General features: G+C 31.6%; 1 protein-coding gene across 1 annotated transcript in view; it reads left to right on the top strand.

Moving 5' to 3' along the window:
- LOC129952425 (BTB/POZ domain-containing protein Tiwaz) overlaps positions 1 to 16,890 on the top strand; it is an 86,181-nt gene that overhangs the window by 15,232 nt on the left and 54,059 nt on the right. Inside the window, exons 2-3 of the mRNA XM_056064993.1 lie at positions 6,872 to 7,318; positions 8,201 to 8,263. Coding sequence (XP_055920968.1) covers positions 7,308 to 7,318; positions 8,201 to 8,263 — 74 coding nt within the window. The 5' untranslated portion in view covers positions 6,872 to 7,307. The remainder of the gene's footprint in view (positions 1 to 6,871; positions 7,319 to 8,200; positions 8,264 to 16,890) is intronic.

Here is a 16,890-nt window from a genome sequence, read left to right as displayed (position 1 = left end):
CATTGTCATTTGTGCATAATGCGACTATAGGAAAAATCAGTGTTGCCCACTTGCATGTCAATTTGGAGTATTGCATTAACAAATATTTTTTTTTTTCAACTGCACCTTTTATATAAGTGTTTGATATATTCCAACGTTTTTCAATGGTAAGGCAGTTTTCTTAAAATACTTAGAAATTGAAATCATTGTTTGCTCTTGAATTTTAAAAAAATAAAAACTTTCATTTTCTCTTTAACTTTGTGGAAAAAAAGGTTGGTACAAAAAACAGTGAATGTTCTCTTTTTTCGTTGACTTTAAATCAGCATTTGACACCATTAACAGAAGATCTCTACTATTTACTATCGGGCTATCGACAAAATTTATCCAAATCTATAATAAGCTGCTCTCAAATATGACAGCTGTAGTTTCAAATGGTAGTAGCAAATCGAAACCGTTTAGTTGTAATACAGGTGTGCCTCAAGGCTGCATTTTAAACCCGCTTATCTTTTCACTATTTATAAATAATATTGAAGACTATATCCCTGGTGGTGTTATTTTTGGTGATTTATCTATTAAAGTTTTGCTCTACGCCGATGACTTGGTGACCTTAACTGATAATGCAGTCACACTTCAGCTTCAAATAAACAAACTAAAACAATTTTGTGATCTATGAGATCTCCAAATAAACACCTCAAAGTCGAAGATTATGGTCTTTAGGTTCCAACATCGTAGCATTAGAACCCAGTGCATCTGGATCCTCAATGGTTCTAACTTAGAAGTGGTGAAAGAATTTAAATATTTAGGCTACACATTAACTCATAACCTGAATTTTGGTGTTCACATAAAAGATAAGGTGAGAGTTGCAAAAACTGCAGTAAATTCTATGTGGTCAAACTTTTTTCATAACAAACTTGTTGATCCTAAGTTTGAGTTCAAAGTGTTTGAAGCAACTATCAAAAGCTGTTTGTGTTATGGCAACCAAGTCTATGGGTACAAGCAAATAGAAGATATCGAAGCTGTCCAAAGATATTTTTTCAAGCGTATCTTTTGACTCCCAACTAACACGCCCAATTATAATTTACATATCGAATCGGGACTTGCTCCAATATTTATTATGAATTTAAAAGCAAACGCTGATTATTATCGGCCAACAATTTGCAAAAGAGGGTCCTAACAGTGTGTTTTAGATGCCGGTACACTCCATTTAAAGACTGGTATGATTTGGCCTCGGCACACAACTTTCCTCTGTCTCTATCTGTTGATAGTTTAGATCCATGGAGAAGCGCTCTCTACGACTGTATATCTACCATTGATGATCACTTATTCCAAAGCTATCTAGATAGGGCGAGGGAGTCTGTGTCGAGGTCAATTTACAGTAAACTTAACCTCAGACTCGGGTCTTCTAATTACTTTAGAGATAAATTTACTGTAATAGAAATGAGCATCATATTTAAAACACGAACGGAGATGTTAGAGCTAAATCACAAAACCGCACAGAACTGGTAACAACCCAAACTGCACTCTGTGCAACCTTAATCAAGTTGAAAACATTTTCCACTTTGTTGCATTGTGCCCAATCTTGCAGTCACTTGAAGAATGTCTAGGTGTTCTGAATGTAAATAACGGTTGGTGTCTACTCATTCAGTTTTTATTAGATGCAGTTTCATATAGAAACATGTACATTAATATATACTAGAATAATAACTCTATTACAATTTTGTTTAAGCTAAACTAAAAGCCTAAATCGCATTTAAAAAATTGCTAATCATTAAATTCCTTGAGATATCTTTCTTTTTGTTTTTGTTTTTTTTTTTTCGTTTTCGCCAAACTAAAAGCCCAAACCGCATTTGAAATTGCAAATTCTTTATAATCTATGTATCCTTTCTTTTGTTTTAGCCAAACTAAAAGCCCTTAGAACATTTGAATCAATTGTTTAACACATATTGCCATAGTTAAATGATTGCTGTTTTCATAAACTTAATAAATTTGTTTTAACTAAACTAAAAGCCCGAATCAGATTTTGTTTATATTTTTTTTATAAATGTATTTATATATTAAATTAGTTTACACCATTAAAACAAATATTATTTTTTCTTCCTTCTGGCATTAGTCTTTTTCTTTTTTCAATTGCTATTTTCTTTATATAACCAAATTTTTTTACTTTCTCTCACAAAATGTTTAGTTTAGACAAATATACCGGCAGACGGCCCATGAGCCATGCTTGTAATCTTTAGTTTTAAGTTTGGAATTTTTTGAAATGAAAAAATAAAGATGATATTAAGAAGAAGAATGTGCAGAATTCAATTGCTAATCATTTCACCAAATCATGATTTAATATTGTATAGACAACATATTTTAATTCATGATTTATTTCAAAATTAGAACAAAAAAGTGCGTATACGCCCTAGTGTAACTATATGTGGTTTCAACAGGACGGTGAGCCGCGCGTGATGCAACTTGCCACACAGCTAACGAAACAATGGCAATTTTAAGCGAAAGTGCTTTGAAAGACCAGCAATTTGTCGTGTTCTTTCAACAATTTAAATTTAAGCTGTTTTTTATATATTTGAGACGTTAAGCTAATGTAAAAATATTTGTTTATAATTTTTACAAGCTGACTCAACAACGCGTTGCTGTGGCTAATGTTTTTTGTCATATAACATATTTATATATAAAATATTTAAGGGAAACGTAAGATGGATAGATAGATGCCATTTGTAAAAAAAACATGGCGACCTTCATGACTGATTTTATACTACCATTACCCCTTATTACAATAAAATTATAATTTACGAACGGAGACCGGAACCTAAAAGCTGTTATAAGAACTAAATAGCCCGATGACTAAAAATACTCTGAATAAAATAATTTTGTCTTTAATTAACAGTGAAGACATTTTCCCCCAGTTTATTGCCTTGCGTATTTCGTTGTATTATATTCACTGTATTAATAATTTAATTTAGACATCAGTCTGAAAAACATGTGGCCGGCTATGCAAACATAAAAACTTGTAACACTATATATAGTTTATTACAAAATAAATGTAACCTACACTTTAGCCTCAGCAGCGTGTAGTTATTATGCTATTAAATTGTAGCTTATATAAAACGTTTGGAAGTTTGACATAAAACCATCTTTTTAATACTTACTCAATCCAGACAACATATGTCTCCATATGGTAGAATCGCTTGGAGCCAAAAGATAATTGTGACTGTCAAATTATGGACAAATAACTTGCAATGAAAAAAGAGGTTGGGATGCGACCCATACTGATAACTTCCCATCCCGTCTGTCGATTTGTCTTCCTTAAAAGTTTGTAGGTTTTCGTGTTGGGTTAAAAAAGTTGTCAGGTGAATTATTCTTAAAAATTTTAAAATTCCCAAAAATAATTTTCATATTGAAGAAATAGCTTAGTTTGAAAATCTAGTTTTATTAAATAGATTTTTAGTCGAAAACAAATTTTTACCAATTTTAGTAGCATTTCTTAAATTTTTACAAATTCTAAGAATGAAATTATATTTAGAGATATCAAGAACCGAACTTCAATTTTCATCAATTTTTACCAGAAACGTGCGTACTATTTTTTATAGATTTTATTTTATTATAAAAAAACCGACTATTGGGTTTTAAAAAAATTAACTACTGAATATCGAAAACAATATTTTCTGTGAAATATAAAAAGTTTGAAACAATATTTTTAATTTTTGAAAAACTTTTTGAGTCGGAAGTAAATTTTTACCAACTTAAAGCATTGTTTTTTTTTGTCAAAAAAATGTCGATTCGATTTTTCTCAAAATTTTACTTAATGGTAAAAACAACATTTTTTAACAACAATTTTGCGCAACGAAAAATAATGTTTTTGACATCTGATAAAATTTTGAGAAAAATCGAATTGACATTTTTTTTATAAAAAATAAAAATCTAAAAAAACATTATTCAAAGTTGGTAAAAATTGAATATCGATTTAAATATCTTTTCAAAAACTTGAAATTTAGACTTCAAACTTATTTTATCTTATAAGAAATATTGTTTTTAACATTCTAAAAATGTTGAGAAAAATCCAATTGACAGTTTTTTTACAAAAAATAAAAAACCTAAAAAAAAATTTATTAAAGTTGGTAAAAATTGATTTTCGACTCAATTATCTTTTCAAAACTTTGAGATATTGGCTTTAAACTACTTTTATCTTTCAAAAAATATTTTTGTCAACATTCAGTAAAATTTTGAAAAAAATCGAATAGATAGTTTTAAAAAAAATTAAAAACTGAAAAAAAAAATAATAAAAGTTGGTTAAAAATGATTTTCGACTAAAATATTTCTTCAAAAATTTGAGATAATATCTTCTAACTAATTTTGGCTTATAACAAATACTGTTTTCAACATTAGGACAAATTTTGAGAAAAATCGAATTGACTTTTTTTTACAAAAAATAAAAACCTAAAAAAAATGTATAAAAGTTGGTAAAAATTGATTTTCGACTCAAATATCTCTTCTAGATATTGGCTTTAAACTACTTTTATCTTTCAAAAAATATTGTTGTCAAAATTCAGTAAAATTTTGAAAAATAATCGGATTAACAGTTTTTTACAAAAAATAAAGCTCTAAAAAAACAATACTAAACTTGGTAAAAATTTACTTTCGGGTCAAATATCTTTTCAAAAATTAAAAATATTGGCTTCAAACTTATTTTATTTCACAGAAAATATTGTTTTCGATATTCAGTAATTCTTATATAAAAATCCAACAGTCCGTTTTTTCATACAAAATAAAATCTACAAAAAGTAGTACGCAAATTTGGTAAAAATTGATACGAGTACATATAGACAAACTTTTAAGTAAGACAAATCGACAGACGGCATGGGAAGTTATCAGTGTGGGTCGTATCCTAGCCTCTTTTTTAAACTGCAATGGTAAAAAAAATACCCACGAAATTTTCTTGAGAGCCCTTTCTGCATCTTTCTGCCTTATTATCTATAAAACAAAATTTATTTGAATTCGATATCTCTTCTGGTTCTTGAGCTATGGACGATGAAAAAGACGTCGTGACCTACGGACGTACACACTCACGACATCTTTCTAAAAATCTTTTTATTTCGACTCTATTGATCTTGAAAGGTCGAGAAATGTCGATTTTCAATCTTAAAAATCGGATCAATTACAATGTCTTCCTGGGGGAACTTCGTATTATTGCGATCATTAAGTTGGACCAAAGTGGACATGATGTACAAATTTGATTAAAATCGGTTAAGTTGTTTAAGAGTCCATAGCAGACAAACACCATGAATTATATTTGTTCATATTTGTACACAATATTAATTGGATTTATACAAAAATTGTTTTTCCTTGCAGATATTTTAAAACTGATAAAATTTCTTAAATTAGCAGTTGGATTGAAACGCATATTTTTTTTTTAGAAGAACATAAAGTTTTTAATATTTTTAAAAAATTTGTTTCACGTTATCTTTTGTTACCTTTTCTAAGAATTAATCAATACAAACTTTTGTTTGCATTTTATTTTTTCTGAACTATAATATTCCTTTGGCTTTGACCTTGTCAAACTTTTGCTGGATAGACGAAAATATTAATATTGATTCAAGAAACAAATACTCGTTTAAATATGTTTATGCGTATATCGTTATTTTATTGTCGATTTTATAAATACTTTTGTAATTTAAGTACATTTTCAGATGTATGAAAAAAACATTTTTAGCTCAAAGCATTGAATACCTGGAACTCTTAAAATAATTACCTATCATATTTATAATATTGAATATTTCTCTCTTTCATAATGTTCAATTGATTTATATATATAACATACACATATAACAGTGCATGTCTATTTACAAAAATATGTTGTTATTTTAAAACTTTTCGCATTCATGTATATTCAATGTTTATAATATATGAGAACATTCTAAATATTCATTTGACCATAACTCAAATTTCTATTTGATAGAAAATAACATGAATTTGACATAAAACTGGAAACTAGAACTAGAAAATAACTAAATAGATACAAACGTATTAGAACCAACCCCATTGGGTAAATATCCTCAAGCAATCAAACATAAAACATTCCAATTTCGATAAAAACAAAAAGCCCTAATTTTTGATATGTTTTATTATGTACAAGTATATGTTGTTCAAAGGCAAATCATACCGCCGCCGCCGACTGTTTGCCATTGCCGTTGCCGTTTCCGTTTTGCCATTACCGTGTCACCAGGCATCAATTACATATAAATAAATACATATATACCCTTTTATTCTATGTAGTTTTAAAATGATAGATAGATGTTCCACCTCCACTCGTTTAAAATCGTCCTTTTCTCGCTGAACTGAATTCTGATACTTTATGTAAATTCATAAAATTGTTACAATTCACATGAAATTTTCCACCACCATACCGAAGCCCATATAACTCACATCCTTTTCTAAATCACCATTAATATATCAAACATCATCGTATTCATCATTCATCACCATCATTTTCATCTATAAATTCCATAACTATACATGTTTTTGAGTAATATGAAAATTGCTGTTTATTCAAATTGCCGTAATCAAGTATTTAATGAAAATGCTCATCAAATTCAATACCAAACGGCTAAAGTTTGCTTCATTCAAAAACAGAAACAAAAATCGAAAAAAAAGGGAAAAAAATAGATTCGAGTATCAGAGACAGGACATCGACGATGATGATTATGACGATGGTATCTATTTTCGAACAAACTTATATACAAAAAGTCAAAATTATCAACCCAACCCTTCACCTTCCTCATCCTTTAGGTGCTTTCATATTATTTGAAAATATTTGCCATTAGAATATTTATTGGCAATAAAATCGCTCTAAATGAGATTTTCATTAAATGTCTATACTTTTGTATATTTTCAGTTCAGAAATGGTTGACATTTGAATATAATCGGACACATGGACCAAAGAGTGCCAAGAACCCGTGATATCACTTCCGGCAGTATTTTCGTTCAGACACACTGAAAACCTGAAACTCAAACCGACACTAACTCCAATCGAGCAACAAAATTAAAAAAAGGAAACAACAAAATATTCAACTTTTCAACATTTGTGGGTTTTTAAGAGAATTGTTCGAGATCTCTTAATCTGCGCAGGGCGAGTTCTCTTTTGAGATATCCAGAAGCAACAACAGCAAGAAGAGTATAAATTGTATCTGCAACATTGTTTCCCACAAGAGCAGCACACAACATTTAAGCATCCGTTGGTTTCGTGTCGTCGGTATTTTGGCATCCTTGAGACGTAAAGTGGTCCATTGGAGCTGGAACCAATTTTAGTTTAGTTTAGACGGTTGGCTCGAATGCAAGTCAGGTAAAAAATTGAATTTTTCGGATTTTTTAAATTAAGTTATTTTGAAATCACCGCCGTTCAACATGTGCTTGTTTCCTCTTTGCGTACAACAAAAACAACACCATCATCATCAAGTCGACGACTATGACGATGAAGGCGACGGACGGTTTTGTTTTTGTATCCTTTGAAATTCGCGCGATTTATTTTCTTCTTTTTCTATATTTTTTTTTTGAACCAATGACCTTCAGACACGAAGATTGGGGGTGGTATTTTTTTTTGTTGTTGGTGGGATTATTGTTTTTTTTTTGTTCGTCTTTTATTTCGGATGTGTTAGAAAAGGGGGACCAAAAACAAAAAGTGGGTTGGTTGGGTTTTGAGATTCGAGTGGAAAAGTGGACACAAAGAGGAAGAAAGCACGTGCTTCAACGAAAGTAGCTATACCTATTCCTAGAAGTAGAGTGTGTTTTTGTGGTTGGGTTTCGGTTTGGGTGGTGTGTTTTGAATTTCAATTTGAATTTTTATTTCCTTTGATAGCGGAGGGGGTGAATAAAAGAGAGAAGGATATAGAAGACGGGATAGAGTGGTGATGGTTATTAGCCAATGTTGGCGCTTTTATTTGTTGCTTGTGTTAACTGTTAAGGCATTTTGTGTAGAATTTTTAAATAAGGTGACAATTATTTCGACAGAAATTAAGTTCGTCTGTGTTAATTTTTGAACTAAATAGAAAATTATAAATTTACACTTCATATTGAACTTTTTTACATGTTAACGATTTTTTTAACGTACAGGATATTATAGTGTCAAAAGTTTTCTTAAAATTAATTAAAACAAAATAAAAAAATGATTATTGAGTGCACATACCAATAAAGTAGTTACTAATTCGGTTTTACGATATATTTACAGGACATCATTTGTTGCATTGGATCAGCGGACTTCTTTGACAGTGGAGCCGACTTGCCCAAAAAGGTGAGTTTTTTCTTTTAACTATGCTTATTGTCTATTTGGAAATAGTCAATGACTTCAATACAAAGTTATACAATAAACAAAAATTCAAACCCGACGTACTTTACACGTTATGTTCATAATAAAATACATATTTAAAGAAAACCCAAATTAAATTTTTGGCAAGGAAATTAATAATAACGTGGTCAGTCTATAAAAAAAACAAGCTATCAAAACAATCTTCACCCTGCAGCAGAAGTTATAATCGGAAGAGACTGTTTTCTTTTTTCCTTGAAAGTGTCACTTTCCTGGGTTAACAAATGATTTTGTCCCCAGTATGAAACTTTTTTATTTTGATTGGGTTCGACGCATCGTGTCATAATACTTTTTACCAAATATTTGTTTAAATAATAGTAGTAGATTTTTGTTTTTAAATATATATAAATAAACTAGCTGACCCAACAAACGTTGCTTTGTCATATAAATAATTTCTAGAGAATATTTGGCAAGCAATAAATAACATGTTGTAAGTGTGTGTGTCGCAAAATATTAAAATAAGAAATCCCTAAATAATATTTTTAATTTATTAAAATTAATTCTTTAAAATAATACATAATATGAAAATACTACAGATAAAACAATATCAATCCCTTAATACAATAGAGTGTACAATATTTATTGTGATCCCATCTTTCTCCAATAGAAACAAACTGGATGGTTTGCCCACTCGAGAGCACGCCACATACATATAGTTGTTCGTGTGAATAGCATGGAGTTTTAAAATCTAAGTCGCAGACAGACATCGTTTCGCCTTGAGACTTATTGATAGTATTTAAACTGAACTGGCACATCTGTGGGTATAATAAGGATTCGCGGTAATAATATATTTTCACCTCGGAATTTGCCATTTAGAATTATGGCTTAAATAACATTTTTCATTAATTTTTGAAAAACTAATCGCGTGCCGTTGCACAACCGTGGTGGGTTCAAATTACGAAGCAAAATTACCGAAGAAAATCACAAACTGTATCAATGGATTTCTATGACACCAAGTCTCCTGGTAGTAAATGTTGTATCTTAATATTTAATACGTTGACATCCACATTTTTTGCTGCTAAAATTGCCCTTTCTGCCAGCCACTCAGGATTTGTATATTGTCGGAGTACATCGGAAAATATCTGGTCTTCCCAGATGATAATTTCGCACTGTTTCAGCACTGCGATGCTGAAACAGAAAAGATGCTCTTTTTATAATGCACAACGCGCTTGTGTTTTTTTGAATATTTAGTGGCAGTTCAAATATTGAATGAGCTGTTCTGCCTCCCTCGAATAATGTTACCGCAATCCCAAAAGATGCAACAGCCAATGCGGTACCATAATTTGATCATATTTAAGCTATAATTAGCGAAATAGGGAATGTTTTCCAGTTCCACCTGGTGCATCCAAAAAAGAAGAATCCACCTTGTCCTGCCGAAACTGCGAGCATGTTGTGGTCATAAATGGTTCTTTCTTCTTCATTCAATAGTGGGACATTACGGGCCACAATCGCTGCCATTTCTACAGTATCGTATTGCACTTCATGATCCAATTCAGTGTCTATTAAATCAGTATACTGAAATTACTGAGTGGTAAATTGGCAATGATAATGCAAAGGTCCTCAATAGCAATCAATGCTTCATTGAACATAGCGTCACTGAATAGTATAGTAAGATCGTTGCACCGTGCACGATGTTGATGCAATTGAACCATAGCACTTAGAAATGTAAAAAATAGATAAAATCCTATTTCAGACCTACCGAACGTATATGCAAAATTTCATCGAAATTGGTTAAGCCGTTTCGAAGGAGTACGGCAACTAACACTGTGACAGGAGAATTTTATATATTAGATATATACATCTGATCAGCTAGTTCGCTCCAATCTTGGAACCATCTTTTTTCGCGATGGAATAGCTTGCGGAGCCACTTTCCTTTGGATATGATGGTTTGGCATATTAGGCGCTCTAAGTATAAGAACCGTCTGCAGTGTCAATGTTTTGAAGAATAAAAGTGTAGGTATACTCGATAGAAAATCCGTTTAAAATATAAGAAGTTCTCCTATTCCATTGTTATATTTGACCGCTCAAGCCTTTGCTGCATATAAAACAACCGACTTTGACTCTTAATCCTCCGCTATTCTTCAAACCATCATTTTTGTTTTATTAAAATTCACGACTGGGTGCCACGACTCAGCAAGCCTATTAACCATTAACTGCAAGGACTGTGGCGTATTCCAGAGTTTGTTCGTTGCTTTGGTAGTCTTGTGTAGATTTTGTACTAATCTTCCGAATCAAAGGGACACCTTTTTTTGGAAAAAGCTTATAGAATAGTGCATTTCGATTCACGATTTTAAAAGAAGACAAATTTAATCTATTTTAATTAATTTCAGTGGATTTTGAAAAACCTTTAATGTCGGATTCAATTTTTGTATGTTCTTCTACTGTTCAAGAGCAGGCAACGGCCGGCCTAGTCACTGATAAAGCTTCGGTTCCCATCGATCACCGAAATCGAGTATCAGTGAGCGTGGTCTCCAAACCTACAGCGTGTTGATGTTAGGTGTTCTTTCTATCTGTTGTTCTTTATCTTCTGTCCTTCTGTCTTATATTAATGTCTTGTGTTGTTTTCACCTTATATAGTCTTATGGGCTTATTGAGACCGTGGATGGCTCGAATACATTCCTGCTGAGAGTCTGATTTTCCGCAAACTTTTTGCAGCAAAAGGGGCTGTGTGGCAGTAGTAACGAGATGAATATTCACGTTTAAGAAGTTTGTCGTCTCGAGCTTATAGGTTTAGTCAAGCGACTTCACATAAAATATATAATAGCGGTGTTAAATCAGAAGATCTTGGAGGTTATTTGGTGGTGGAGGTTTCTATACACATTTCTTGATAATGTTATTGAGGCTCTTTAAAGATGTTCACTGAAGATATATTCATCAGTTTTGGTGATCAGATCATTCAAAATGGTGTTCCATTGATTTAAATTGGACTCCAAAAAGAATAGATTAGTGCCATTTGAAGAAGTTATCAGGTTCCATTCCTTAAACGGGGAGGCATTTGTTTGCATAACCCTTGCCATAATGGATTTTTGTTTCATGTGTTTCGAAACAAGAAAACTTCAAGATATTTAAAATAATGAACGACCTTAATAGGCGCGTTGTTTAGGGACCAGCTTTCTTTTGTGAATCTTTTTCTCTGATCATTATTTTTGACTTGTTAGACGCAGAGACTCCAGAATTCACAAAATATATCTAGTTTGTTGATTTGCAGCGGAAGGGTAGAGCAAAACTTTGATTTGTATACCAGCAAAGAGTATTCCAACCGGAAGTACATCAGAAACGTCATCAATAAACAAGGCGAAAAATATCGGGCTTAATATACACCCTTGGGGGAAACCTGATGTTGTTTCAAACCATTCAGAGAATTTAGGTCCGTCCCACATTGATGCAGTAGATGAGGCAAGAAAGTTGAAATAAACATTAAGAATCTACTTGAAATTCCTTAGGATGACAATTTGTGTATCGAGGCATTTCTATTTACATTGTCAAAGGCTGCTTTAAAATCCACAAAACAGGCATATAATTTCTTTTTCTTCTCATTCGATCTTCTGGCAATACTCGTCAGAACGAATATTATGGTCTTGCTTTGAGAAACCCGACCGAAATCCTGCCTGGAATATGGTGAGTCGGTTTTTGTTCTCAATCCATTCCGTCAACCTCTCATAAAGAGTTGAAGTTAAAATCTCTCTTTTGCGAGTTGAGAATTGAGATTCCTTTTTAGTTCTTTGGCTGATTGATATCTCCTTTTTCGAAGATTGCAAATATAACCGCTTTGTTGAAATTGTTTGGAACAACAAAATTTTCATAATTTGTGATTATTTAATCTTGTATAAAACAAGACCATAAAGGTCAGTTCAAAATATCATTAATTCAGATCTTGATCCAAGATTTTTTAGGTTCAAAAACTTATACGAGGGTTGGTCTATAGATATTAATTTCCTTTTATATTTCTAAATAAGGATTCGAAAAAAATCGTTACTTGTCAATTCGAGAAAATAAGGACGGCGGCTTTGGCGGTTGACTGAATTGGAAGATTTGGCGTCTTTTTATTTGTTTTTTTTTACATTTCAACTGATTTCAAATAAATGTTTTTGTAGATAGAAAATTCTTGACCGTGTGAATTAAGAATACAAGTCAAATTCTGAAAAAGGTACAGGCGACAAATTGTTCTGAATTTGGTTTATTAACTTCCCATAGGAAGTTATTGTAATGGGTCCGATTTGTCAAATTGAAAATTTTGACATTTCTCGACGTTTCAAGGTCCCTAGAGTCGAAATAAAAGTTTTTGGAAAGATGTCTGTGCGTACGTTCGTGGCGTTTTTTTCGTCGTCCATAACCAGAAGAGATATCGATTTCAAATAAATTTTGTTATACAGATAATAAGGCAGAAAGATGCACAAATTGCTCTCAAGAAAATTGAGTGGCTGGTTTTTTTACCAAAGCAAGTTTGAAAAAAAGGTGAAAATTTTGGTTAAACCTAAGTATCTCACGAACTAAAAATGCTAGTGACTTGAATTAAATTTTATATAATATATTACAACGTGATATCAAAGAAGTATATTTTTTGAAAAAATTAACTTAACGGTTTTTTATAAATCAAAAAAAAACTGAAAAAAAAAAATTTGACTTATTTTATTTCAGAGAAAATATTGTTTTCAATATTCAGTAGTTTTTATATAAAAATCCAACAGTCCGTTTTTTTCATAAAAAATAAATTCTACAAAAAATAGTACGCAAATTTGGTAAACTGGACAAACTTGTAAGCAAGACAAGTAAACAGACGGGAAGTTATCAGTGTGGGTCACATCCCAGCCTCTATTTTGTTTTTTATATTTCAACTGATTCCAAACAAATGGTTATGTAGATAGAACACTCTTGGCCGTGCCTTTTTTTTCTAAAGCCAAATAGCAGCTAGGATACTTTATTTAAATGAGCTTTTCATGTCTATTTTCCACTTCTCCTTATTGCCCGTAAGACTCCCAGCTTGCAATCACTTTTTGAAGTAAAAGCTGTTTGCTGCAGATGTAATTAAAATGTTTTCATGTCTTGCAAAACTTTTACAAAGCTTGAGATCAATATTATTCCTTGTTCGCAAGACATTTGAATCAAAAATTATAAAAATGTATACTATCTTAGCAACAATATTTTATATAGAACTTGTTGACCCGACAAACGCTGTTTTTTCATATAAATAATTTGTAGAGAATATTTTGATAGAAATAAAAAACTTATTGCAAGTGTGTGAGGATGTGGTATATAAGTGGGAAGGGCTAGAACACTGTAAACGGTGGCAAAATATTAAAATAACAAATCACCAAACAATTTGTTTATCCCATCTTTCGCCAACACATACAAACTGGTTGGTTTGGCATTGAGACTTATCGATAGTCAGTGCAAATGTCAATAAAATTGGAAATTAAAGGCGTTCAAAAACTCATTTGGATAATTTACATCTGCGGTAGCATCGCAAACTGTATCAATAGATTTGTATGACACCAAGTCCCCTGGTGAAAAAAGTTCCATCTTGAGATTTAATTCGTTGACATCTACATTTTTGCCGGCCACCCATGATTTGTATATTGTGTACAATCACCAGGGGCCCCCACATTGCTGAAACATTACTTAACCTCTATTGGTCAATTTTCAAGAAATACAAATATTTCGATACAATTTTAGATGCATAATGAATCATCAGAATTCGTACTTTCCTTGCTGAACAATTTAAATCACATTCCCTGCGAAAATATATGTACATATGTGGATCCGAGAAAATTAAGAAATCTAAACAACAGAAAGAATTAATTGAAAATTTACCAAAACTGACATCGTCTGCAAGTAATTAATAATCAATACATTAATACCTACACCTATCTACACCTTACTGAAAAAGGGACTTACATAGTCAAAAAATTGTTTCACATTATGATTTCATGAATAAAATTCGGCATTACCAATGACCATAGAATCTATAACAATTTCCCTTAGTAATTGCTTATCCAAAAAAGTGAGGCTCGCAAGAGGTCGTCATTATTTGTTTAATTCGGAATTAGGTATTCTATTATGATTTAGGAATTTCTAATGATACACCAATTTATGATGTTAGTTTATATGGAAATTCAGAACAGAGCTGCTCTTAATAAAACAAAGCAAGCAACGTATAGTTACGATCTCTTAATTTTTACTCATTCATTGTTTATTTTCAAAATGCAGTTTTACACAGAAATTTCAATGCGCTTTGATGCCTAGTGTCCAAACTTAGCTTCCAATAACGGACATATATCTGATTATTTAGCGGAAACCATACTGAAGTTTTTATAGGATCATAACATTTTTATAACAGGTGGATAACAGATTTCAGGAAGGTTTTCTGGTCTGCAGGCAAGAATAAAAGAAAATGTAAAATTGCCACTTTTGTACCATATGCAGGGCACTCATTAAACTTGGTAGGAGTTAAACTTGCTGGGTGTGTCTTAGAAGCAACCAAATTCTTTGACATTATTCAAAAATTGTATAACTTCTTTTGGGTATCTTCTCATCGATGTGTTGACTGCTTATTAAGGTCCAAAAAAAGTTTTAAAAAGTCTTTCTCAAACAAGATGGTCGGCGCGAGCTGATGCAGTAAGCGCCTTACATAAAGGTCATCAAGAAATTGAAGAAGCTTTGATGTCAACAGCGAACGATTCAGGACAGGCACGAGAGGCTAGAGAGGAAGCATTTAGTCTTCGCAAAACAATGTCCAAGCTTGAATTTACCATACTTACAGAACTTTGGAACTCTGTATTGCAAAGAATTAATAAAACAAGTACTTTACTTCAAAATTAAAATATTATTCTGGATGTTGCAATAAATTTGCTGAGTGAAATAGATGAATCTATTATTGGGCTCAGGTCTTTGATTCATCAGCCAGACAAAAAACCCGGATTCCGAATATAAGGACCTTTCTGAAAGTATGAGGTGCAGAAGCTCACACCATTCTTTTTTTGACGGCTCTGCGCCCTCAGTAATTCTGACTGGGAAAGAAAGATTTAAAATTGAAACCCTTCTTCCCATTGTCGACACACTAAGCGTTCATTTGAAACAGACAAAGATTGGCCAAAGTTTTGACTTTTTTTTTATTAAAAAATCTGAATTCAGAAGACTTAAAGAGAACTGCAAATCTTTTGCAAAATTTTACACCGAAGATGTGTACGGATATGAACTACATGCTGAATGCCTGTATTTAAAAGACTACTTGAAAATTAGTTGACACGAAAATGAAAAAAACTGACAACATTGTAGAGCTTTATAATTTTTTAAAAACTAATGAAATCAAATATGAATTTTCAAATGTTGAAATTACACTAAGAATTTTCTTCAGTATGATGTTGACCAATTGCAGTGTGGAACGTTACTTCTCTAAACTAAAAAGAATCAAAAACGAACTCAGAGCTACAATGATTCAAGAAAAATTGACATGTTTGTCGCTGATGTCAAGAAAGCGACATTCTCAGAAGCAAACATTTTAAAGATGCAATCAATGATTTTGCTAGTCTCAAATCGAGAAAAAAATCCCTTCATTAAATTTTGTTTTATTTTATTTTGAATTTTTGTATGAAATATTTATTTTTACTTTGTTTATGTTTATGTTTTAAATGCTGCAATAACTAATTATCTTTTTAATGAATTACAAAAATGTATTTATTTCAAAAACAAAAAGAATAAATATCAATTCAAAGCTATGTGATTTTTTCTGTATGCCTTTGTTACATAACATAACATTTTTATATAATCATAAAGGGGCCCCATTTTCCAAAAGTGCCCAGGGCCCCCAAAAGGGTAAAGACGGCTCTGTCTATCAGTTCTTTGGATAATGTTTCAGCGGATTTACTTTCAGTTGTACAATTTCATTTGTATTGCACACCGCGTCCGGGTTATTTTGAATATTTAGTGGCAGTTTAAATATTGAAGGAGCTGTTTTGCCTCCATCCAATAAAGTTCCATCCAATTCAATTCAACGATTTAATTCAGTGTCTATTGAATCAGATGCATTTCGATTTGGTAAATGCATACCGAAATGACTGAGTGGTAAGTTAGCAATGATAATGCAAAAAGCCTTAATAGCAATCAATGCTTCGTTATACATAGCGTCACTAAATACTATTGAAAGATCGTTGCACAGTGTACGATGTTGATGCAGTTAAACAATAGCACTTAGAATAATAAAGAATAGATTAAAACCCATTCTCATTTAAATTGGTTAAGCCTTTTCGGAGGAGTATGGCAACTAACACTGTGTTAGGAGAATTTTATATATTAGATTGAAAAAGTTTGAAGTCAATGTATTTAAGTCAAAATTAAGTTTTTCCCAGTTTTTTTGTAGATTTTAATTTATTTTTATAAAAAAAAAACTAATATGGGTTTTTCTAAAAATGTAACTAAATATTAAGAACAAATTTGTTTGTAACAAAACTATTACTTTGAGTTTTTGAAATCAACCAAATTTGGCATAGTAAATAAAATACCAACTCATTTTTTGTTTAAGTCTCTTCTGCATCTTTTGCCAAACGTATGGACGTACA

Source organism: Eupeodes corollae, chromosome 3 (assembly GCF_945859685.1).
Source record: "Eupeodes corollae chromosome 3, idEupCoro1.1, whole genome shotgun sequence".
NCBI lineage: Eukaryota > Metazoa > Arthropoda > Insecta > Diptera > Syrphidae > Eupeodes > Eupeodes corollae.
Note: the sequence above shows the minus strand (reverse complement) of the source record. Positions and strands in the feature narration are given on the sequence as shown.